The sequence below is a fragment of the Octopus bimaculoides genome, chromosome 9 (genome assembly GCF_046866305.1).
Source record: "Octopus bimaculoides isolate indiv1 chromosome 9, ASM4686630v1, whole genome shotgun sequence".
Lineage (NCBI taxonomy): Eukaryota > Metazoa > Mollusca > Cephalopoda > Octopoda > Octopodidae > Octopus > Octopus bimaculoides.
In genome coordinates this window covers 2,679,575-2,704,124 of record NC_142936.1, presented here as the reverse complement: position 1 = coordinate 2,704,124, position 24,550 = coordinate 2,679,575, and the positions used below count along the sequence as shown (strand labels likewise).

At 35.3% G+C, this 24,550-nt stretch overlaps 1 protein-coding gene and 1 long non-coding RNA gene across 51 annotated transcripts in view; one reads left to right on the top strand and one right to left on the bottom strand.

Annotated features, from left to right (window-relative positions):
• The window catches only part of LOC106869145 (SWI/SNF-related matrix-associated actin-dependent regulator of chromatin subfamily D member 1), a 74,596-nt gene that overhangs the window by 42,711 nt on the left and 7,335 nt on the right, over positions 1-24,550 (top strand). For 11 of the 50 annotated variants that reach the window (XM_089356975.1, XM_089356974.1, XM_089356965.1 and 8 more), the window contains 9 exons: positions 7,879-7,911; positions 13,464-13,532; positions 15,037-15,075; positions 19,531-19,642; positions 20,340-20,382; positions 20,746-20,868; positions 21,441-21,503; positions 22,751-22,810; positions 24,110-24,229. In XM_089356975.1, the coding sequence (XP_089213101.1) occupies positions 7,879-7,911; positions 13,464-13,532; positions 15,037-15,075; positions 19,531-19,642; positions 20,340-20,382; positions 20,746-20,868; positions 21,441-21,503; positions 22,751-22,810; positions 24,110-24,229 (662 nt within the window). Of the gene's footprint in view, positions 1-3,826; positions 3,905-7,878; positions 7,912-13,463; positions 13,533-15,036; positions 15,076-19,530; positions 19,643-20,339; positions 20,383-20,745; positions 20,869-21,440; positions 21,504-22,750; positions 22,811-24,109; positions 24,230-24,550 lie in introns of all 50 variants that reach the window. The other 39 variants (XM_089356961.1, XM_089356958.1, XM_089356957.1 and 36 more) reach the window with 6 other exon arrangements.
• LOC128248685 (uncharacterized) overlaps positions 14,626-24,550 on the bottom strand; it is a 44,683-nt gene continuing 34,758 nt past the window's right edge. The window contains exon 3 of the long non-coding RNA XR_008264842.2: positions 14,626-14,747. This is a non-coding gene — a long non-coding RNA (uncharacterized LOC128248685). The remainder of the gene's footprint in view (positions 14,748-24,550) is intronic.

Here is a 24,550-nt window from a genome sequence, read left to right as displayed (position 1 = left end):
GTTATGGAAGCTGCATCTGTCGTTTATGACAGGAAAGTTCACAAAAGTAAGGTCAACAATTTCATTTTCTCCTTCTATGGTCCAGATTTAAATCTTGCCCAATCTGAATCGGTTTTGAACTTTCATTTTTGATGAAAGTAAGCGCCTGGCATTTCCTGAAGATGATTCAGTTGGCTGTTTCCACCCCAACCCCCAACCTATGGCCTTTTGCCAAACTTAGAAATCATCCTTGTCATTCATTACTAAAACATTTTAGATTGTACTAATTAGTTTTTTTTTTTTTCTTTTTTAAACTTTTTCCTCCTGTCTTTGTATTAGCATTTTCATTTGTCTTTAAATAATTTGAAAATTTGAAGGAAAGCAATATTGGTAAATACTTCACCAAACAGTTCCAAAACTAATCTGGTAATCCATCAATGTAATGTCATTCTGAATACATCCACATGCACCATACATATGTATATGTTTATACACTTGTACATTATATATATATATATATATATATATATATATATATATATAAATAATGTTTATAATTGTATGAATGGAATGGTTGTTACCATAACACCTTTTTTCAGGTTTCATTTCTTCAAACGAAAAAAAACAAAACAAAACTAAAAATTAATTTCAACCAATTATTTTGATCAGGCTTGTTTTAAAAACTAAAGTTCGGTCAGATGAATCATTTTTGTTCCATTGCAAGGCAGTGTGTGTCTTTTATTAATAACCTACTAATCTGTGCCTTCCTTGTTAAACTGTTCCATGTATGCATACACACTTGCATTCTACTAAGAATATAAACACCTGAAGACCTTATATGTGTATGATATTTATCTCACCTGGCACATTTTTAACAGTTCAATGTTTCTATATACTTGTATAGAGGAAGCCATGTGTGTATGGATACATCAGTGTAGGGTGTGTGTCAATGTATATTGTGGATGTGTATATGCCTCACAATTACAGTCTGATTGAAGAATATGGGAAGTAACAGGTTATTAGTGTTGGTATTGATTATGGTGATTGGAATGCAAATTAAGATTAAAAATGAAAACCAATACGTAGCTGAGTGGTACTGGCTCTCCCGAGTCACTCACTCACTCAAAGTGTGCACCAGTGTGTGGTCCACCATGTTAAGACCAGCATAGCTTGTCTAGCAAAGCAAGTGTTTGCTAAGGTTTTGGCAGTGTTTTACATAAAATATATAAAATATTCGATGGAACCAATTTTAAGATATCAACTTGTGTGTTGCCTGGGCACGATAGCATTAATCTACAATGGTCAGTGAGGAATCATTGATAATCTCTAAGACGAATAAAATGCAGTAGAAAGAATTTAATTCTTTTAAAAGATAGCTGTCATGCTTGGATATTATTAAACACAAGGTAATAAGCATTAGTCTCTCTTAGAAATATGCAATTTTTTATATCTTTTTGCTTCTTTAGGTGATTTTATTGGTTTTAAGAATCGGTTTGTAAGGTTTAAGGTTCAAACCATTTAAAAAGACTTTTTGGAGAAATGTTTTTCTCTCCTTAGTGTGTGTGTGCATGCATGTGCCTGTGTGCTCCAGATTGTTGGAGATGACTTTATAGTTATCAAAATCCATCAATAGATGACATTGTCTGTTTTGTTAAAATAATGTAAATAATGAAAATTTATGATAAAACAAAGCTAAGACAAACTATTTTTCTGTATTCTGAGATGAGAAAGTATTAGAATTTTTTTTTTTAACTAGGCACAAGGTTTTGTAGAAGTTTTATATATTATTATTGATAGCAATTATTGCTTATTTACCTTTATGAAGAATTACGTCAATCTTCCTAAATTATTATTATTATTATTATTAAGGTGAAAGACGAATGGCAGAATCAACAGTGCTGAATACAATGCATTTTGGATTCAGATCTCACAGAGATCCAACTTCTGAGATCTATGAAAAAAATATGTGCCAGTCAAGAACTGGTGTTGAATATAATCAACTAAATTCTTTCCCTATAGTTTCTGGCCTGTTACCTATGTTAGATGTCCTTTCCAAGCGATTGAATTATTAGGGTGTTGGCACACACTGGCTGGGAGATTGTTTTTTGCAGCTTGGGAGGAGACTCTAAATCTGCCCAAGACAACTCCTGTTGGCTCACTCTACATAGTTGTTGTATATAGCAAAACTTAGTGAAATACAACACCTCATCCTCGCAATAACATGCTTGTAATGGTTATAGGAAGTTTTACTGTAAGAAATTTCACTCTCAGAAAATCTGCTGTAAAAAGAAATAAGTTGTAGCAAAAAGTACACTATTTGCACTGCATTGCTTGGAGTTTTTATGTTTTAAATAACCTCAGAACGATTTTAATGCTTGACATTGCCTAAAGACTTTCATTGAAGTTTTTATGATTCTTTTTATTTAAAAAAATACTCAATATAATATAACTCATTATTGTCCATATGGTGAATTTGTCTTACAGTAAATGTTCCTATGTAGTGAAATTTCTGACACCAAATTTTCATAGAGCAAATTTTTCCTTGACAAAAGTTTTTACGGTGAATGTTCTGGACACAGCTTGTAGTATGTCTATATTAGAATGTTTTAGTGCAAATTGAGGTTATCAGAGATAAGTTAGGCACTCTAGTTGTGTCCGTCCTCTCTGGATATGTTAATTCAGTTCAGTTGTTTTTGAGAACAATAGATTTGTGCCAGTGCTACATTAAATTCATCACCATCATTTTAACACCCACTTTTCCATGTTTGAATGGGTCAGATCTTGCATCACTCTTGACTGTTCTCCATGCAATGTGGGGAGATGGTAAACCTGTGAGTCTCTTTGCTCTATGGTCTAAATTTAGATCCCTTCAGAGTCAATACAAATAAATATCAGGTATGCATGGAGATCTAAATCCAGCTAATGTCAGTTCAAATACAGCTCTAGTGTTTTCAGAGAAAATGCACGAATGTAAACCAATCTCATTCTGTTATTTTATAAATAAATAAAAATCATCTTTATTCCTCTTCTTAAATCCTTCAAGGTGGTCAATATTATTGCCACAATTCCTTCAAGCATTGTTTGAAGTAAGAACAAGAATTTGTTGGTCTAAAATTTCATCACTGGGAAATTATCAGAGCAGTGAAGGTGATTTCTAAGGTTCTGAGTTCAAATCTTGTTGTTGGGGGTTGATTTTGTCATTCATTCTTCTGGTTGGGGTTGCTGGGCCCTTCAGCTTTCAGATTATTGTTCTGTCTAATACAATGCTTATTTATTCACCTTGTTTCGAATTAACCGTGCACCATCTCGTAGCTTTGAGATTTTTGATGCTGCAGTTCTTTACTCTTAGAATGATATTGCAAGCTAGGTGTGAGAGGCCGGATCTGGCCGGTTTGAACATAAAACAAGTAGAATATCTGGTCCGGATATGGCCGGTTTAAATGATAAAGGGTTAAGGGGTAGAATTGATTGGATCAACTCTGGACAAGTTTACCTGAGAATGTAAACTTGTGTTGTGCTTAGTTAAAAGAAATGAAATAAAATCAGTGGAGAAATTAATTTTCTTTAGGTCACATGGAGACACCTGCCCGAACTTTAAACTACCACGCCTACTAACTACTACTACTACTACTCACTATAACTGCTAAGCACTATACTGTAATATGCCAGTATCATATCTAACATACAAATTGTGATTTATTTACTTTAACCTACCTATTTTTCTCTTTTTCTACGTTCCCTTCTCTTTATTCTCTCGCTCTCTCTCTCTCTCTCTCTCTCCATCTCTTTTTCCTTCCCACACCTCTTGACCATTCTCTCTTTGTCTCTTCTCCCCCTCTTCTCTTAGCCTCTAGTAGTACTTGCTCCTCTTCCTCCTCCTCTTCTTCCTCTTCTTCCTCCTCCTCTACATCTCACAAGACTTCAAGTAAGTTGTCTTTCCTCTTCTGTTATGCTTGCTTTCATGTGCTGCATTGGTTTCCCATATATACATATATATATACACATACATTTATATATATGTATACATATATACATGTATATATGTAAACACACACACACACACACACACTTGTATATGGTGTTTCTATTTTGTTTTTTATTTTGTTTATACTTTTGTCCTTTGTCACTGTGGCTGGGATGTTTCTGATAACTGCTGTCTTAAGATTTTACTAAAACGAAATAACATAAAATTTAAAATAAATGCACTCGGTCGAGTGAACTAATAAAAAAAATACTTGGAGGTTTAAAATAAACCATAAAATAATAGAATGTTGTAATGTTGTCTGGTCCTTCTTTCGCATTGTTTTTTGTGATCTTTTGTGGTTCTTTTTCCATCTTGTATCCGTCTGTGCCGTTATTTGTGTTCAAAAAGAAACAAAGCCCTCTGACTCTCAGTTTTTTGGAACTTCTGTAATAGTTTTTATCCTGTAGTCTGCCAGGGAAAATGAGATGGTAAATTTCATTTAGCCTGTGTCAATCTCCCTTTTTTCGGAAAATGGTCGGATTCCTTGGGTTTTTAGAGTAAGTGAAGCTTAATTGTTCCAGTTAAGATTTGAAACTGGGTCATGAGTCACAAACTCTAATTCTTTGGCAAGAATTTGCAAATACTCTTTGATATGTATATATATATATAAATGAATGTGTGTTTGTATACGTATAAGTAATATGCAATAATATGGTATTAATAATACAGTAATATTCGCACACATACAAACACAGACTCTCCCTCACACACACGCACATCACCACCTTCATCATCGTAAAACGTCCACTTTTCCATGCTTGAATGGATCAGATGGAATTTTGTTGAGGTAGATTGTCTATGATAGGATGCCTTTCCTGTTTCCAATCCTCACCTGTTTCCAAGTAAGGCAATATTTCCCCATGGCCAGACGTTTTTCGTCGAAAATTGGAAACAAAGTCTCACTTGTATGGTGATGATGTTTGTTTGAGACTATCACATGGTTACACACACAAACACACGTGTGTGTTTGTGTGTATGTATATGTATATATATATATATATATATATCATCATTGTCGTTTAACGTCCGCTTTCCATGCTGGCATGGGTTGGGCGATTTGACTGAGGACTGGTGAAACCAGATGGCTACACCAGGCTCCAATCTGATTTGACAGAGTTTCTACAGCTGGATGCCCTTCCTAACGCCAACCACTCCAAGAGTGTAGTAGGTGCTTTTTACGTGCCAACATGTATAATATGTATATATATGATATACATTGTAATATTATAATAATAAAACGCACAGATGTATATATATATATCAAATCACATATATAAAATATAAACACATATTATTGTTAAGATGATGCTGAAAAGTTGTAATCATGATTAAAATCTGTAATTTGAAATATCTAATGGTAGAAGTACTGCTGTTTTATAATCTTGTTTATCCTCATGACTCTTCTAGTGGCATTTATCTGGAATGATAGGGATTTCTAAAAGGATCTGAGTTTAAGGATTACAGTGTCTAAAAAAAAAATGTATTCAGATTATTTGTAGGTTATCAGGTATTAGATTAGTTTTGGCCTTTTGTTGATTGGTTGTTCAGTTTAGACTTTCATCTGCCATATATTTCTATGACGTTCTGAAATATATTCAAATGCTGTTGCTTTAGACTGACGCTTATAATAGAAATGAATATAATAATGTTAATCAGATCGGAATTTTTTTTGCATATCAGTAAAATAATAATTTATTCTTGTATTAATTTTGTTGAGTCATATCAAAAGAATACCGAATTGGGTCAGTCGCAAAGTAAGAGTTGCTGTAATGAAATAGTCCTTCCATTAATTGCCAAAGGATTTCAGTCCAGCCCTACAATGTAATGAGTAGCAAATCATTACAGTACCATTGCCACTGGCTGGAGCTGTAAACTATGCAACTTTGTTGGACTTATTAACAGCTACATAGACTGGGCCAGTGAGAATTGTGTCTCTTTCTAAATGACAATATAATGAAGAGATTTTGACCATCCACCCTTTAGCTGGTGGTTGGTATTCCATGGACATGATTGGTTTCAACTGTTACTTTCTGCTTGAAGAGGCATCGGCATCATCATAATATCTGCTTTCCATGCTGGCATGGGTTGGATGGAGTGACAGGAGCTTGCAATTGGTCCACAATCACTTTACAGAATGTGCTGGGTGCATTTTATGTGGCACCAGCATGCTGATACCACTTGCAACTAATATTCTCTTTTTATGTTCATTCTGATTTAACTTTTTTTATATTTCTTGAAATATTTAGTTGTACTGTTTCAGAGAAACTCATTCTGAAGATGGTCTTTGAGTCTTTTACAATTTCCAATATTAGTTGGGAGGAATGAAATTTAAAAACAAAAACAAGAAAAACAACTGAGTTTTCTCTAAGTGCATGAGACTTTGGCATCAATCTTTTCCTGGCAGGTTCTACTTTGCTTTTTTTCTGTTGGCTCCCATATTTTGTTCTTTGTTCAATTTGTAATAATATTCTTTGATATAATAGTTAATTGCATTTCTATTGGATGAAATTATGGTTTTTTCTCCCCCTCCCCCTCCACTATGTATCTGATTGAATCAGGCAAAACCAGTTGACTGTAAAAGTTTGATTGAAAAATTATTATATAAACTTGATATCGATCGCTGAAAAGTTTAGAGTTTGTGTTCTGAAAGTTTCAACGTACTCTTAAAGTCATTTTAGATACTGTTGTCTTATCACAGCAATTACTCTACAACCTATCTTCTATGTTGATTTTGAGGATTTCAAGCAAACTCTTTTGTCTTCAATATTGATAAGATTTAAGACTGACCAAATTAGTCATTTGCAGGATATATATATATACATATATCTATATATTCTTTATTAATTTCTATTAAATAAAAAAAAATCTGCTAGTTTATACAATTTATCGAAATCATTAAAATATCTTAAAAACCTCCATTAAAAAATGATAACCCAAACCCTAAAATGTTTCTGTGTGTTTTGGTGTATATTTTTTATCCATTTTCTTTATATATTTAAATGTTGTTTGAGGTAATATTTTAGTTTGATGAAGTTTTGTCTTCAGCTTCAGTTGTCCAGTTATATAGCAGCAGATTGGTTGTTTTTTGCTTTTGGGTAACTTCATTTTGTTCAATGTGATGAAAAGTTTTTATATAAATATTGCTTGGACTTTGAATTATAAATTATTTTACTAATATATCTTTTTGAATATTTAGTTTTTCATATTTACATTTCTGTTTTTTCTCTTTGGCATGTTCTATGGATTTTGTAGTTGAAGGGAAGGATTTTTGGGTGACAACAGAAAGGGGTTGTTACTGCATGTCTTTGGTGATTCCAGTTTCTTTGTATCTGCTAGAAATAACCTGCACTTTGTTGTTTTATTTTTCCTGTGCAGTTTTCTGTCAGTCGTATTTGTGTACTAATTCAAAGCAAGGCAATAATAACTATTTAAAAAAAAAACAAAAAAAAACGGTTTCTTATAAAAATTTTGGGATTTTTACTTGTTGGAAATGGAAAACATTGATGTGAAAAAAACACTGTTGCTGATTTTCAATTCCCATTTCTATTTGTGTAACATTTGCTCATGTGTTTTATTTGTTGGTAAAAACTGAAGACTTGGATTTCATTGTCTCCTATGAACAAAAGAATTATTAGCTGAATGACAAAATAGATCTTTCTTGCTAATCCTAACAGGCCATCGTGTCATCACTGTATTATGATATATATATTATGAAAATAATTATAATGTAAATAATAACTTTTATATATATATATATATATATATATATATACACACACATCTATAATCATTTATGAAGTTGTATATGGCCGCTTTTTTCTTTCTTTCTTTTTTTTTTTTTTTTTACCTTAATGAAACTGCCCCTTTGTTTGTAGCCAATAGCAAGACCCGAGAGTCTGGAACCTCAAGTAAGTATTGTCTTCACCAGTTAAACCAGATGGTTGAAAATGGCTTCTTTATTTTCCCCCCACTGCTGCTCTTGTCTCTTGTCTTGCTGACTGAGTTCTCTTTGGCTTCTATTTTATTGTATTGCTATTGTTTGGTTGATGTAGTTGATAGCAGTATTTGAATCGTTGATATTTATATTGTTGTTGTTCCTGCTGCAGTTATTTTGCTTGTTTACTTAATACATATAACTACTAAATCCATTGCGAGAGATAGGAATAAGGTTTGGATGGTATGTGCAAAGAATGGACAACAGTGTTTGTTATTGTTGTTGACTATCGACTTGTGATATGTGTTGTCAAATGAATGTCGTGCAGGAGTGAGGTTTACTGCAGCAGTTCTTGTCAGCCTGAGATGTGGACGGTGGTTGATCAAAATGTTCATAGCAATGTGTTTATCGCACCCACCCTACCATTATTTCTTCTGATCTGGGACCACACTGCACAGTCTTTCATCTGCCCAAAGACATTTTGGTTATGTCTCCTATGATTCAGTTTGCTATATGCATGTCTACACACAAACACACACACATAAATACACATTCTGTGTTGATTGTCAGAAAAAAAAGAAAAAAAAAGGAGTCCTTGATACCATGGTAGAGATTAGTAATTTATTTTGGCTGAATCAGTCTATTACTTCTGAGTTTTGCTTGTGGGTGCTCAGGGTTTTTGGCAAGGGGTTGACTCAAAATATATCTTTAACTGTTAATAGCTTTCATTTGTATATTCATTACTTCTGGAATATTCTAAGAACCCCATCATAATTATTACCATGATGTATCAGTGCTTCATGTTTGTTCAGTTGTTTTCCGTTGTGCCTGTTTCTTTATGCTGCCAAAATTCTTCAGTACAGGGCATTGAAGTCAGTTCAATGTTATAGAAATGTTCTAGTTCCTAATAAAACAGCTGCTGTAGTTGTTACTTGTTGAACTGTTGATGTTCATCAGATAAGCAGTTTAGTTCTTAGTTGGGTTTAAGAGAATGGACGATGCTGCGTGTGTATTTGTGTTTCTCTGTCTGAAAGTTTGACATGTCTCACTTTGAAATGCCCCATCTCAGAGACGTTGCTATATATTTCTTAACAGGATATCTTATATTACTACCAGTGTTCCAAATTGGATTTGATACATCAATCTCACACTCTGTAATAAAGTATGTGTTACTGTTTACCACACTTTGCAATGAAGTACGTGTTACTCCTAAGCAAATCCTCCATCAATCTGCTCCCTTTTATTTGCCCTTTTGAAAGGCATTTTTATGTTAGTGAATAACTTTTAGTGTAGTTCATTATCTTTAGTGAAATACCAAAGTACCTAGATAATGGTGGTGGCATATTAGAACATTATTTGTCAGCTTGCTCCACGTACAAGTGACTGAGGATCTTGGCCATTGCAATGTAGGGAAACATTGCCAAACTATAGTGTAACCCCTCCTCCCAGATCTGACAAATTGAAAACCATTAATATTCATAGACAAATCACATGACTAAGCTTCAGTATGTCTGGCTAACCACACGCTCTACTCTTATTTTGTGATTGAGTAGAAAAGGGCTGAAATGGCATCTTGCTATGAAAACGAGTCCTCTAGTATTAGAATTCTCAGCTCTCATAAAATTGTAGATTCTCTTGTGGTTAATCTTGCTGTCTTTTGAATCCCCTTATTTATTGGAAATAGTTCCTAGTTGTCTTATTTGCAGTTGACTGCTGAATAAAACAAAACCTGAAGAATAAGGAACTTCTCAAAGTCAGCCAAAGACACAGTGAACACACATGCAGGCCATTTGTAACTAGGAGCACGATAGCTCATCCTTTTGGCCCTTTCATCCCCTTTTGTACCTGCCGTTATGTCACTGTCCCAGTTTTAATTGTCTTCTTGACAATGTCTGGTGTTGAATAAAAAAAATTCCTTTTCTCCTGCCTTGGGTTGCTAAATGAGGTTAATTATATCAACAGCCTTTTAGATCACATAAAACATTTAGGTTTGATATTGAACAGAAAATGGGAAACTACTGAGAATATTTTTATCAGAATAAAACTTAGTAATGAGAATATAAATTCAGTAAAGGTCATCTGAATGAGACACATTTCATGTATATTTTTTTTTTGGAGTAGATTTGTTATCTTTGGACTTGCTTATTCATTATTCTAGGCAAATAGGTACATTCTGTTCATTACTAGAGGACGCAGAGGGTTTTTTTCCTGCTTGTTAAAAACTTAATAGTGTTTCAAATTTTGTTTATGAACTAAATTGAAAGCTGTAGTGTAAGGGGGAATAACTGAGGGTTATTTGAGAATTTGTGTTACGTTCTTTAACACGCTTTGCTGAGCCATAACTCAGAAAATGGCTTCATCTCTCTCAAAATTGGATCTTGTCAAAAGACTTTTTGTAAGATCCGATAAAGTAGGTTTTCCTTTTTGTCTATGAAGCCTTGAAATTAAAAAGGAAGTACAATTGATGTGGTGACATTTATACCTTTCCCCAAAATATTAGTGACATTGAGTGAGAGACTCAAAACTAAGAATTAAACCAGGTCACTGTTTCTAGGAACTTACTGCTGTTTTGATTGTTGCCAAGTTAAAACTTTGATCCGAATTAAATATTTCAAGAAAATATAAGAAATAATCTGTTGAGCATATCTTGACTCTTTGGTGTAGGTGACTTGTTGAGTTGGTTTTTTCTTAAAAGCTTACTAATCTTTGGGTAGTTAGTGTTCTTCATACTGATAGCATGTGATTCTAAAGAGGAATTTATGCAGATAACATGGAGATTAGTGATTCTCAACCATTTTTTGTTTAAAAAAATACTTTTTTATATTTGTTTTTGACTTAAATATTAGGAATTGTATTAGAAAAATGTTAAAATATTTTGTGTATTGTATAACTAATTTAATGCTTGTAAGGTTTAACAAAATCTTATGTGGACCCACAAGGGTCATGTTGACCCTGGTTGAGAACCACTGGTGTAGATAGACACATCAATCCATACTATTATTAGATAGTCTGTGGACATTGAAGTTGACAAAAAGAAAAAAATAAGAACAAAAACAGCAAAGAAACAAAACCCTAAATTTGATTTTTACATTCATTTAAAATTAGTCTGTTACTAATTGAGGATTTGAGTTTTGTTACCTAAATATTGACATCAGATTGGAAGACGTCCCAGTTTTAACTAACTATCCCACATTAAGATTCACATCATCAAAACTATGGACAAATTAACATAATGAAAAAAAAAAAACAACTCTTTGTTGATTTTCAACTAGTTTCTCAAAAATGAATGAAGTTTATTTGATAATCATAAACTTCTCAATTTTTATTTAATTTTTTTTTAATGAAGAACTCTAAATTTAATTTTTTTACTGATGTTTGTTCTTGGACAATTTTAGTTAATTCTGGACATGACAAGTGAAGCACTTGGCTGTCTCATTTTTATGGTTGACATGTTGTCCTAAAATTTCATATTTAAATAACCTTAACTAGGCATTAAAAATCCAGCTTCATGAAATAATCTTTATTGAATAGGGAGCTCAGTCATCATCATCACCATCATTTAGCATCCATTTTCCATGCTGGCATGGGTTGGATGGTTTGACAGCAGCTGGCTAGCGGGGAGCTGCACCAGGTTCCAGCTGTCTGTTCTGGCCTGGTTTCTAATGGCTGGATGCCCTTCCTAACACCAACCTCTTTACAGAGTGTGCTGGGTGCTTTTAATGTGGCACCAACATGGTGAAAATGAATAATTTCTTAGATTTGGGAGGCAAGCATGCTGGATCGAAACCCCAGTCTTGTTGTTCACTTTATATGAAAGACTTACTGTGGAAATGGTTGCTTTTGGATTCTTTATACTCTGTAAAGTCTGCATAACGTATCTCTGTCCATTGTAGACCTGTTTAAAGGAATCATGTTTATTTTCTTCAATTAGTTTCTGTGTTGATTTCTATTTAAATGAAAATTTTGGGAATTTTCCGTTTGTGTGTGTGTGTCTGTGGAAATATTTCTGTACATATTTAACACAATGTTTAACACAACATAGTTGCAACTCAGCTAAAAGCATGGTTTATTTATTGCCTTTTTTGTCTTCCCTGCCTTTCTAATATTACTGACATTAAAAAAAAAAAAAAAAATATTGCCCCCCCCCCCCCCCACTCCTTGAATGTAATCCTGTTCTGTGTTTCGTTAATCTTCATCTGTTTGTGTTAACTATCTCTCGTATATTATTTCTTTACTCATTTAGTCCATCTTACTACATCTGTTTCATTTTTTTTTCTAATTATTTTATTGGGCATTGTTTCATTGAATTTCTTCCCTAGATTATTATTTTAGTCGCCCTGCCCTCTCCCCCATGTTTGATTGGCTTTTTGTTTCGTAACAATAGATTGTTGTCACTCAGTGCATCGTTCGAAAAAAAAAAAAAAAGTTTTGTTTTGCAATTTGTTGATAGCTTTTATGCGTGTTGCAAGTGTTGCTAAACTTGCTCTTAGTCTAATAAAGGGTTTGCATGATTATTTCATAACCATAACCGTTTTTTAAAGTATGGTTCAGATTTGACCCAGCTTCAAAAAGTCTTCTTTCACAAATTCTCATTCCTACATCTCTTGAGTAGTTTTTCTCTGTGATTGTCTTAAGATGTCACCTTAGCAGTGTAATTTTTACAGCACATCTCACTTTCTAGTTCCATTGCATTCCCAGCATTCCCAGCCAGAGACGGAATGCAAGTGCTGTTTAGTCTTTTACATAATTTTGTATCTTTGACTATCTGGTAGTTGAATGGCCAAGAGACTAGTTTACAGTATCCAAAGTCTACCTCCGCTCTTGTCATCTGTTATAATCTTGACAAAGCCTATTCTTGTGTTTGCCTCATTCAACCGAGAGGAAATTCTTACCTCTGCTGCAAGGTAGGAGTTAGTGGTGGCATATATTTGTCAAATAATTTTGCAGTAAGTCTTGCAATTGTCAAAATTTGCTGAACCATTCAACTGATGATAGTAAAAGGAAAATAAATATGAGAAAATTTCAAGGAAGATTAGGAAAAACAAAAAACAAAAAATGTTTCTAATACATTTTAAAAATGTTTTCATGTTATGAGTAAATTGCACTGTTGGTTGCAGCTAAATGTCTGGGTCAAATTGAAACCATTTTTATATATAAACACTTTGTATTATAAATATATATTTCTATAAATTCCGAGATTTCTATAAATTCTTTATTCTTTGCATACTTCTTACATATTCACTAGGCATTAAAGTTGAAAACTGACCTTTCTGTTTCTAATGTAATATTAAAAAAAAGAAAAAAAAAAGGTTTCTTTCTAATGCATCTAATATCCAATTCTTCAAACATTTGAAACTATTTCTCCATTTAATAGCATTTTTTGGATAATTTGATATTTAATAATTTTGCCATAATTCTGCTCTGTCTTCAAGTATTGCTTCTTAATTGTTTCTGTGGATCAACTCTTGAAAAGTTTTTTTTCTACGATAGTTTGTTTGAAAAATACTATCACCTCTTTAAATACAGAAAGAGAGCTAAAGAAGAGAGAAAGGAGTAGAGAGAAAACAAAGAGGGTCAGGAAAGAGAAGTTGAAGAGTGAGTGGCAATTTTAAGGTTATTAAAACAAAAGATTTTCTTACATTGTATCAAAGATGTCGATGTAGTCCAGTGATATAAAGTTGTTGGGTTCCCAGGCACAACAAAAGCACATTTCAAATCCTAGAGTCTAGCTAAGGTTTAGTTTTGCTTATTTTTCTGCGCAAGTGCCTTTTCAAATATTTACCTAAGTCCTCGACTTCATTTTTTAAGCCACCACTTTTTGAGGTGTGTTATTGTAAGGCCTCTTGAGAAATTATAAGACATCTGACCTGTCTCTGAAATTTGGTCACTGGTCTGAATTTGACACTTGGTCAATGTGATGAGAAAGGCACTTTTTTGTTTCCTTGTATAATAACAACATCAATATGTTAGTGAGATGATTAGGTGATTAGCACGATAAGATAATAATTGTCTGTAGGTGTGTGATAAAAATAAACTTTCCATAGTTGATAGCCTGTAGACAGAAATCAGGAAACTCCCTACCCGCCTAGTAACGTAAGAATTTTACTTATTAACTCTAAAAAGAAATAAATGACTAAGATAACACAAAGGAGTCGTGGAACATTCAACTCGGTTCTATTTATAACCTGTATCTGAAAATGTTACTGTTGATCTTGCTCTGTGTATATTTGTCTGTTATTCCTGATACTATTTCAAATGTGTTCCAATCAAGAACTTGTCTGAGTTGTACTGAAATATTTGCTACAATATTAAATGGTACAAGCTGTTACAAGTACATGTGTTACTCCTCTGGATTATCGTTGTCCCCTTTTTATTTTTAAGGGGAGCATTAGTGAAAGGTTTGTTCTAAGGTGAGGTCTGCCTATCCTCTGCACTTGGCAGTATAGCTGTAGTTATGTCCCCTCGCCTGTAAAATAGAATGTTTGTTTAAAAAAAAAAAACTTTTGAACTTTTAAGTCTATGAAGACTTTCTTCATGTTTTTTTTAAATGGCAACTGGAATAAATTTTTTAAAAAGATATTTAAAAAAAAGCAGAGAAAATAAAATGTTATATTTTTAAAAAAATACCCTAGAATGTTATTTTTCTTAAATCACTAAACTCTCTCCTTCCCCTCTTCCTTATCTCCATCTTTTCTCTATTCCACTTTTAGTGAAATTGAAACTTCTACCTAGAGTTTTCACTCTTTAGCTTGTTATTTACCAGTGTTAAACAAACTCAGCTCTACTACCAACTGCAAAATTATATCAGTTCTGAAAAAAAAAAAAAAAAAAAAATCAACAACAACAACATACAACACAAAAACTAGAAACCTTGTCTAGTTATATTATCAGTTTATAAGCGAGCAGTTATTTGTTAACTACACCATATTTAAATTGTTCTTCTACGCTTAAAACAACTGTTTTCATTATTTGGAGTTATTTGATATGAATTGTTTGTTTGGATTTACTTGCGTTGCTGCAGCTTCTTCAGCTTTCGTTTTTTCTTTCCATTCAACTTACTGAATGCCTTCGTCTTTTATATCTACCGGTATTTTTCCAGAAAGTGTCCAATCCCGACAGTCTCACTCCAATGTGAATGGTACGCTTCTCAGTCAGGCGACTGTTTTTTTTTTTTCTCTCCTTTTATCTCCAGTGTATGTCTCCTCTGTGTCATGTTGATATTTATATGTGTATTTGTATATATACAAGCAGGGGAAAAGTATTTTACCTGTGGGCTCTACACACACATGTCTGAAGGTGAAATTTCATGTTTATCTTATTCTTTAGGGGTGATGTCATTGTCGGTTTGCTCTGTTCTTTTCCATATTGGTATGGGTAGGACAGCTTGTCACTGTTGGTGCCATGTTGGTCACACAGCAACAGAGAAAACCAATGCTGTGTGTGTTTGTCTTACATTTGTGGACTGGGTGCAGTTTTCTGTATCCCCAGCTCCATACGAGCAGGAATAAACCGCTCCTCCCCCCCTCCTACTCTGCATCGATTGTTATTTGGGTTGGAGTTGATGCTCTCCTCACTGGTTATTGAGACCATATTATTAACATGTGGTCTACAGCTGGATGCCCTTCCTAGCACCAGTTCCCATGCTACTAATGCTTAAGAAATTGTCTCATTCATGCAAAGAATTCTCTCTTTCTTGTATCAGTTTTTATCCAGCCTATGATTTGGCTTGCAGACTCCAGGTCTCTTTTGTACATTCCACTTTGGCCAGTTTTGAATGTGTGTGTGTGTGTGTTGGTGTTTTATGTAACTGTTTGTTTGCCATTTTGGTGCTGTATGTTGAAATATTGAAAGTTATAAGAATGGAAGAGAAGTAATCCTTTATGCAAAAGTTGGTTTTAGACCTGCAGACGGTGTCACAAATATCATCATCAACATCATCATAGATTCTTATTTCCCAGGTGGGGTTGGGTTGGATGGTTTGACCAGAGCTCAAGGTCAGCCAGCGAGCTGCATCAGGCTCCATTTGTCTGTTGTGGCATGGTTTCTATGGCTGGATGCCCTTTCTAATGCCAACCATTTTACAGAGTGGACTGGGTGCTTTACATGTGGCACATAAATATTTCTTTTGTTGTTGTATTGTTTGATAGTTTGGATAAAAGGGTGGGATGATAAAACTGCTGGCCATTATCAGAGAAGGGTAGAAAGTCTGAGCATTGCTAATCATGTTCTTTACACATCATTCGGGTACTCGAATACCAACCACCAAGATATTTGTGTTAGGAAACACTTATGTCCAAATCGGAATAACCTTTGATTAAATTATCTTTTTAAATTAATTCTTTCTTCCTCCATTTGCTCTGAATATCATTATATTTACGCATTCACCATTATAGAAATCATACTTTAAAAGACATGGGTAAAAAATATCACTCCACATATACACAAATATCTGCCTCATATATATCCTGTTTTTATCTCCTATTTCATTCTTACTGCCCATTCTTATCATCATCATCATCATTTAATGTCCGTTTCCCATGCTGACATGGGTTCGATGGTTTGACAGGAGTTGCATCAGGTTCCATTGTCTGTTTTGGCTTGGGTTTTCTACAGTTGGATGCCCTTCCTAATGCCAACCACTTTACAGTGTGTACTGGGTGCTTTTTACATGGCACCTGCACCCCAGTTTTTGTCAGAATCATTGGTGCATCGTTCTAGCTTGAACTCTTCTTCTGAGTTCAACATTTTGGGGTTTGGCAAAATAAGGTACCAGTTAAATACTGGGCTTCATCATATTGACTAATTCCCTCCCTTAAATTTCAGTCATTGTTTCTCAATATGAAACACTATTAACTTGGCAATGAATGTTAGTATCAATATTATTCCTGTAAATAAGGTGATAAACTAACAGAATCATTAGCACACCAGGTGAAATACTTAGCAATATCTCGTTTGTCATTACGTTCTGAGTTCAAATTCTGTCGAGGTTGACTTTTCCTTTCATCCTTTTGGGGGTCAATAAAATAAGTACCAGTCATTTGATGTAATTGACTTATCCCCCTCCCCCAAAATTGCTGGACTTGTGCCAAAATTTGAAACCAGTAATATTTTATAAACAGGTGCTTGCTCATCGGAATGGTATCCAATTCCATTAACACTTAACGTTTCATTATTTAATAGTGGTGCTTCCTAGATTAGTGTTGTTGTTTAACTTTAGGTCATCTCTGCCTAAGCAGACATTCCAGCCTTGACCATCTCATCTTCTTCTAAGGCTCAGTGTAAATGGGGCTCTATATAAATATATCCATTATTTATTCTAAAGGTGATATTGTATAATTTAAGGGAGATTTGGCTGCCATTTCAAGCAGGCTAAGTGACCATGTAGCAGCACCCATGTTTGTTCCTTTGTAAAGTGTTCCAATTCTTTATTAAATTATAAAGAAAAATCTCAAAGGAATATTGAAATTTATTCTAATATCTTAAAATATTTCCTTCCTGAACAAATAATAAGATATTTAGAAATAATACATTTCTAAATCTCTCAGAGAGATTTATGCAGTAGTGATACGATGAAGTAGTTGTATGCTGTCAACTAACCAACAGTAGTATTATTCCCTTCAGGGGACTGTCACATTAAGTTGACAGCATACAACTACTTCAAATAATAGGATATTTCATAAATTATATTTTGGAATGGTAATTTCTAATTAGAAAGAATTGTTCTTCAGATCTATTTCTAATTTTTCAATTGCAATTCTTTACAACGGCGGCCACTTTATGCTTAATTATTGCAATTATGTGTGTGTGTGTGTGAATATGAGTGTACCTGTGTAAATGTATGTGTAAACGCGTGTGTATATTTGTGTGTGTGTGTGTGCATTTTCAATGCTAACATGTTAAAAGTTCCTTTTTCCATTCGCTTACCATACATTTTACCGTGTTAGTATGGCTCGACCTGCGACTCTTTGAAGTAGCATTATTTTTATGGCCAAAAGCCCTTCATGTTGTCAACCTTCTTCTGGTTTTTCGAGTAAAGATTTTTTTTTTTTGTTCCACTGGTTGCTCTGAAAGTTCAGGATAACTATTTGTAGCATCAACAAGAACCGTGACCATCGTATCACTGCTTCACACCTGCTCTGACAAATGATGTAATAAAGTATCGGTACTTGTGCACATATGAGCAGTCACATTTATGTGTGCGCGTGCACACACAATAGGATTTCATGCAGTTTCCATTTTCAATTACTCACAAGGCATTGATTGATTTGGGATTTAGTAGACATTTATTTGTCCTAGGAGCCACATGGTAGGACTAAACTTGAAACCCAGTGGCTGTGAGACAAACTTCTTAACCACGCAAGCATTACTGTGCCTGATGTTTATTGAGAAGTTCTGAAACAAATCTTTCAGTTCTATGTCCTTTATTGCAATAAACACTCAACCATGGAAGAAAAGACAAACATTGTCTGTCAAGTTGATTTAAGCAGACAGTTTTGTTTCATTATGTTCCTTGTACTTGTGGCAGCATTCTCCTGGGATGGTCTGAGTTGGCTCCGACCAACAGGTTCACCATGTCCCTCGCAATTGCTGACTACATCTGACAGTAATGCCTCTGTATGCAGCCCCCAAACCCACCTTGCAGATTTAACAAACGCCTCCCTGGGAGAGCAAGCCTGTCAGATAGTGCAGATGCAGTAGCCATAGTTGTCATTTGTTGTTGAGTGTGTAGAGATCATGTTTGGGGTTTCAGTGGGAATACAGGCTCACGTGTGGTTCCTGGGATAATATAGTCAGTAGCAGCTCATTTTGCTGTCGATTGCTGACCAAGTCATCGCTGATTATCAGAGCAGACATGGCCTGGGTTTGAAGCAGGTGGTACACTTACTAATTAACCCATAGCTGGGACCCTACTACTCCAGGCGAGAGTGGACCTGGGAACAACAGTAGCTAAGAGGTGGTTCCACGCTCCCCCAAAACTCTGGAACTCCTGTACCAGGGTTCCGTTCCTTGATGCAATTCAAAGTCTTACTCAGGAACAGATTGTGTTCCTCACAGAGGCTGTCTTAAAAATCTCATTTGTATTTCTCTGTTGTGAAAGAGAACAAATTTTGCTGGACCCGTATTGGGCTGTTGCTATATTTCATCAGACTGGCCAAACCGAACAGTTGTGATGTTGGTTCCACAGCTGGTGAATTGGCAAAGTGATAGAGCGTAGGATAACAAATTATCCTGTGATATTTGGAACCAGAATTCAATTCCCATCTAGGTACACAATCACACTTCATCCTTCTGAAGTCAATAAAATAAGTAACGAGATTAAAGTAACTGACGAGACCCTATTAGGTGGTACCCCACCATGGTTGTGGTCCCTTATCTGAAACCAGTAAAAGATTAAAACTGACTCAGTTAAGTGGTTTCAAGTTAGAATGAAAATCGAATCAAAGATTTAAGTTTCTAAACTGAATCAGCAAAGGAAAATGGTGATTGGTTCTGGTCTTGGAGGGGGGGGGGACATAAGTTTAAGTTGGTTTGTCTAGAATATTTGTTTAATGTAATCACCACCAAAATCTGTTTTCAACTCTGTTCTCTTCAGGTATGCCTCGAACAGGAATCTCACCTGGAATGCCGCCTCCTGGCATGCAGGGGCCCCTGGATCGGAAGCGGGCAGCGAACGAAGCAAGAGCACCTCAGCAAATCTCTAAACCGTAAGTTTCTGGAGAGTTTCAAAAAGTTTTCATTCTTTCTAGTGGAGATTTAGGGACGTTTTTTTTTTTTTTTTTTCATTTGCATTGAATTAATTAATAAAAGCAAAAATTAAATGGCTAAACTTTTCATAAAGGAGGACACAGGCTTCTTAGACTTGTTGTAGGAATGGCGGTGTGTGTGTGATATGGTTGAGGAACCCATCTTCCTCCACTGTTGCTGCAATAAGAACATACTCATCACCATCACCGTCGTTTAACATCTGCTTTCCATGCTGGCATGGGTTGGACGGTTTGACTGGGGACTGGCAAGCCGGAAGGCTGCTCCAAGCTTCAATCTGATCTGGCAAAGTTTCTACAGCTGGATTCCCTTCCTAATGCCAACCACTCTGAGAGTGTTGCGGGTGCTTTTTATGTGCCACCAGGTGATACTGGCATTGACCACACTTGACTGGCGCTTTTTACATGCCACCGGCCCAGGAGGCAGTCAGGTGGCACTGGCAATGACCACGCTCGAATGGTGCTTTTTATGGGAGCAAGTTTAACATCTGCCTCTTGTATTCTATGATTGTTTCACACATTTCTGCTTTTAAGGATTATTCACTGCTTAACCTTATAACTTCTTAAACTCTTGAGAAATCATTGAACATTATTTTTTTCTTTCTCTCTTTTTCCCCTCTTCTCTTGTCTTTGAAACCAGTAAAAAGAAAAAGAAGATAGCAGATAAAATTCTACCTCAGAAAGTAAGTTCTGTTTGACATACTCCATCAATATTTTTGTTTATTATGGAAAGTTAGTATCAAAAAAAAAATTTTTTTTAAAGAAATTTCAACCTTTTCCTGATTTTTTTTTTTTCTTTTTTAAATTTCATAGAAACAAAATAACTGAATTCTTAGGAATTAACAAAGGACATATTTTCATTAAATGTTTTAGATGTTGAAAGTAAACTTACATCCATTCTTGAGGATTTTGTATGAAAATACAAATGCAAAATAGTTTTAAAATAAACCCTACAAAATTACGAAAATTGATTCCACTTGACTTTTTCCTTTCCAACAATTGGCTTTGTTTCTGCTCAGAAAGAAATTATTTTTATTACTTTCCAGGTTCGTGATTTGGTCCCTGAATCTCAAGCGTACATGGACTTGTTAGCATTCGAACGGAAATTAGATGCCACTATTATGAGAAAGAGGCTTGATATTCAAGAAGCTCTGAAGAGACCAATGAAGGTAAGATTGGGTGTTGTATCCTTGCACCATCCTCAAATCATCATCATCGTTTACTGTCCACGTTTCCATCCCTGCATGGGTTAGATGGAATTTGTTGAGACCGGTTTTCTGTAACTGGCTTCCCTTCCTGTGGCCAAACCTTGTTTCCAAGCAAAGTAATACCTCTCCTTGGCCAGACATGTTTTTCAGAGAAGACTGGAAATAGAAACACTGCATATATGACAGTGATGCACATTTACAACCGTCACATGATGTCAAGACAAGGGCATGCGCACACACACACACACACACACACACACACACACACACATTTTTCAGGCTTCTTTTTGTTTACTTCTAACAAATCCACTCTCAAAACTTTTGGCTAGCCGAGGGCTATAGCAGAAGAGTTACGCCCAAAATGTTGCTTAGTGGAATCAAACTTAAGACAACGTGGTTGTAAAGCGATTTTCAACCACAAAGCCATGTCTGCACTTATCAAATGCAGACTTCCTTTTTGCTTGCGTTGTCAATATGAAGACTAAAACAGTATTTTCTTATAATTCCTTTTAAAACCATGTTTTGTTTTCCAGCAAAAACGAAAGCTACGGATATTTATCTCCAATACTTTTACTCCTGGGAAACCAGAAGGTGAGGTAAGTTTATTTGTGGTAACACACACTAATTCTTCATAGTCCTGTTGCATATCATCATCGTTTAACGTCCATTTTCCATACTGGCATAGGTTGAATGGTTTGACAAGATTCAGCAAGCCACAGGGCTGTGTTGAGCACCAGTGCCAGCTTTGGCATTGTGTCTACAGCTGGACACTCTTCCTAATGCCAACCATTTTACAGTGTGTACCGAGTGTTGTTGAGTGTTGTTACTTTGTTTCTTCAACTGGCACTGGTGAGGTTCTCAAGTAACTTGCAAGACAAGAAAAGAAAAATGAAAGCATCTTCTTGATTAAGTGTGTGTGTGTGTGGAGAAGGGGGAGCATTTGTGAGGAGTTGGTGGCTTAATGGCCTGACGTTGAAGAGCTAGAATATAACAGGACAAGTATAGGTGTCTTGTTACAGGGAAGATACATGGCTACTTCTACATAAGGGTGGGTGGGAGTAACTCGGAAGAAAATAAAAATGATAGGGATGGGGTGCCAGAGCCAGCTTTCGAGGTACAAAGAAGGTGAGCATAAGAGAGGATGTGGACAGTGGATCGGAACGAGGAAAAGAGAATGGGTGAGGAGAGAGGGGTTTGAGGTGAATGTAGTGAGTGACGAACGAGGGTGGAGGCGAGAGTTTGATAGGACAAGGGGATAAGGTGAGAGAAATAGGAATGGCTCAGGAATGAGGCTAGATCAGAAATTTGGGGGATAATCATATGGCTTTAACGAATACCCTAGCTAGTTTAAACTGATGAGCTGAAGATCTAAATTCAGGAATTATTAAATTTGAACAGTTCAATATTTTAGTCAGTCTGTTGCCTTGTATACTGATCAGTTCAACATTGAACTTATTTAATTGAATTTTGTTACTTGTTTGGTGTGGAGGAAGGAGCAGTGGTGCTCTCCCCCAAATATGAGGCTTTATGCTTGTATTAAAAATGTTATTTTTATAAAGTAACTAATTCCTATGGAGAGTTAACAACTGGTAGGTCATTGTCTTGTGATAGTTTGTTTTGAGTGTAAATCTATGACATCATCCTGTATTCCTCTTAGGTTGATCAAATTAGTAGCTGTAATATACTCCGGTTAAATACATTTCATTGCATCAATATTTTGGGAAAAGTGGGAGCATTATTTCCTTTGTTTGAGGATTCATTTTGAGAGTGTCACAGAACAGTATTTATATTATTCATCTATTTTCATACAAGATAATTATGAAGAGTTTCTGCTATTTTCCAGGATGGTGAGGAGTCAGTGTCATCATGGGAATTACGTGTAGAAGGACGCCTTTTAGATGATGTAAGTAATTGTTGTTATGGTGGAATCGGTAGAGCCCCAGACAAAATAGCTGTAGTGTTTAGTTACAGCTCTTTATATTCTGAGTTCAAAGCCAACCTTGTCTTTATCCTTCTGGGGCTAATAAAATAAGATACCAGTTAAATACTGTGGTTTACTTAACCAACTGTGTCTCTGTCTTAGAAATTGTTAGTATATACCAGACGGAATGGTGCTAAGCATTTCATCTACGTTTACATTCTGAGTTTCAAGTTCTGCCGAGGTGGACTTTGCCTTTCATCCTTTTGGGGTCGATAAAATAAGTACTGGGGGTCAATGTAATCGACATAATCCCTACTCTGAAATGGCTGGCCTTGTGCCTGAGCTGGCAGAATTGTTAGCATACCAGATGAAATGCTTACATTCTGAGTTCAAATCCCATTGAGGTTGACCTTACCTTTTATCGTTTCGGGATCAATAAAATAAGTACCAGTTATGCACTGGGGTTGATATGATCAACTAGCCTCTCCCCCAAAATTTTAGGCCTCTTGCCTTTAGTAGAAAGGACCATTATTATTATTAAGGCGGTGAGCTGGGAGAGTTGTTAGCATGTCGGGCAAGATGCTTAGCAGTATTTCGTCTGTTGCTACATTCTGAGTTCAAATTCCGCCAAGGTCAGCTCTACCTTTCATCCTTTTGTGGTCGATAAACTAAGTACCAATTGCGTACTGGGGTCGAGCTAATCGACTGGCCCCTCCCCCAAAATTTCAGGCCTTGTGCCTATAGTAGAAAGGATTATCTTTATTGTTATTGCCAGAATCATTAACATGATGGCCAAAATACTTCATGGCTTTTGTCCATCTCTATGTTCTAAGTTGAAATCCTGCCAAAGTGAACTTTGTCTTCCATCCTTTTGGGGTCAGCACAATAAACTACCAGTCAAATATTAAGTACAGTGTAATTGATCAATCCCTCCCACAAAATTTCAAACTTTGTGCCTATAATAGAAAGGATTATTATTTATTATTATGAATCTGATGTTAATGGAGCACCTGACTGAATGCTGTTCAGTGTTTGTGGCAAATTTTGATGGAGAAATTTCACCTCTGCAGTGTATTTAGTTTACTTCTCCATCAACTGCTGTACAATCATCCTTATTGAGATCTTGTGCAAAGCAACCAAAAGCCGATCAAAAAGGGCCACTATTAAGGCTTGCGTGCTTGTTTTTTTATATTGTGAAGAAAATCATTTTATTTTTACTTTCTATTTGTAGGAATAAAAATTGTAATATTTGAGGAAATGTTTTTAATGTTTCTCTTTCAGGCTGCAAGTTCCAAGCTTAGCGATGCTAACAAAGTGAAACGAAAATTCTCGTCTTTTTTCAAAAGTCTTGTAATTGAACTTGACAAAGATCTGTATGGACCTGACAACCATCTAGTTGAGGTAGGGAGCATTTTGTGGACTGTGTAAACCCTATCCCATACCATCATATTGATAATCAGTTTTGATTCAGGCATTCATAAGCCCTGCTCAGTACCTTCTTTGCAACCCTCGTTCTTACCCACCTATTTTTTTCTTTTGCAACTGGAGTAACCATAGTAACCATATGTCTCTCTACAGTAAGACGTGTTCCTGCCCGTCATACTTTAATCTCTCATCAGCTGACATAAAACAGCCACCCTCAATACTATCCCTCCCTCCTTATTTTAGAGATTTTGTCTTGTGAGTTAGTTACTTGGTGACCTCAAAAGCACCCAAGAATAA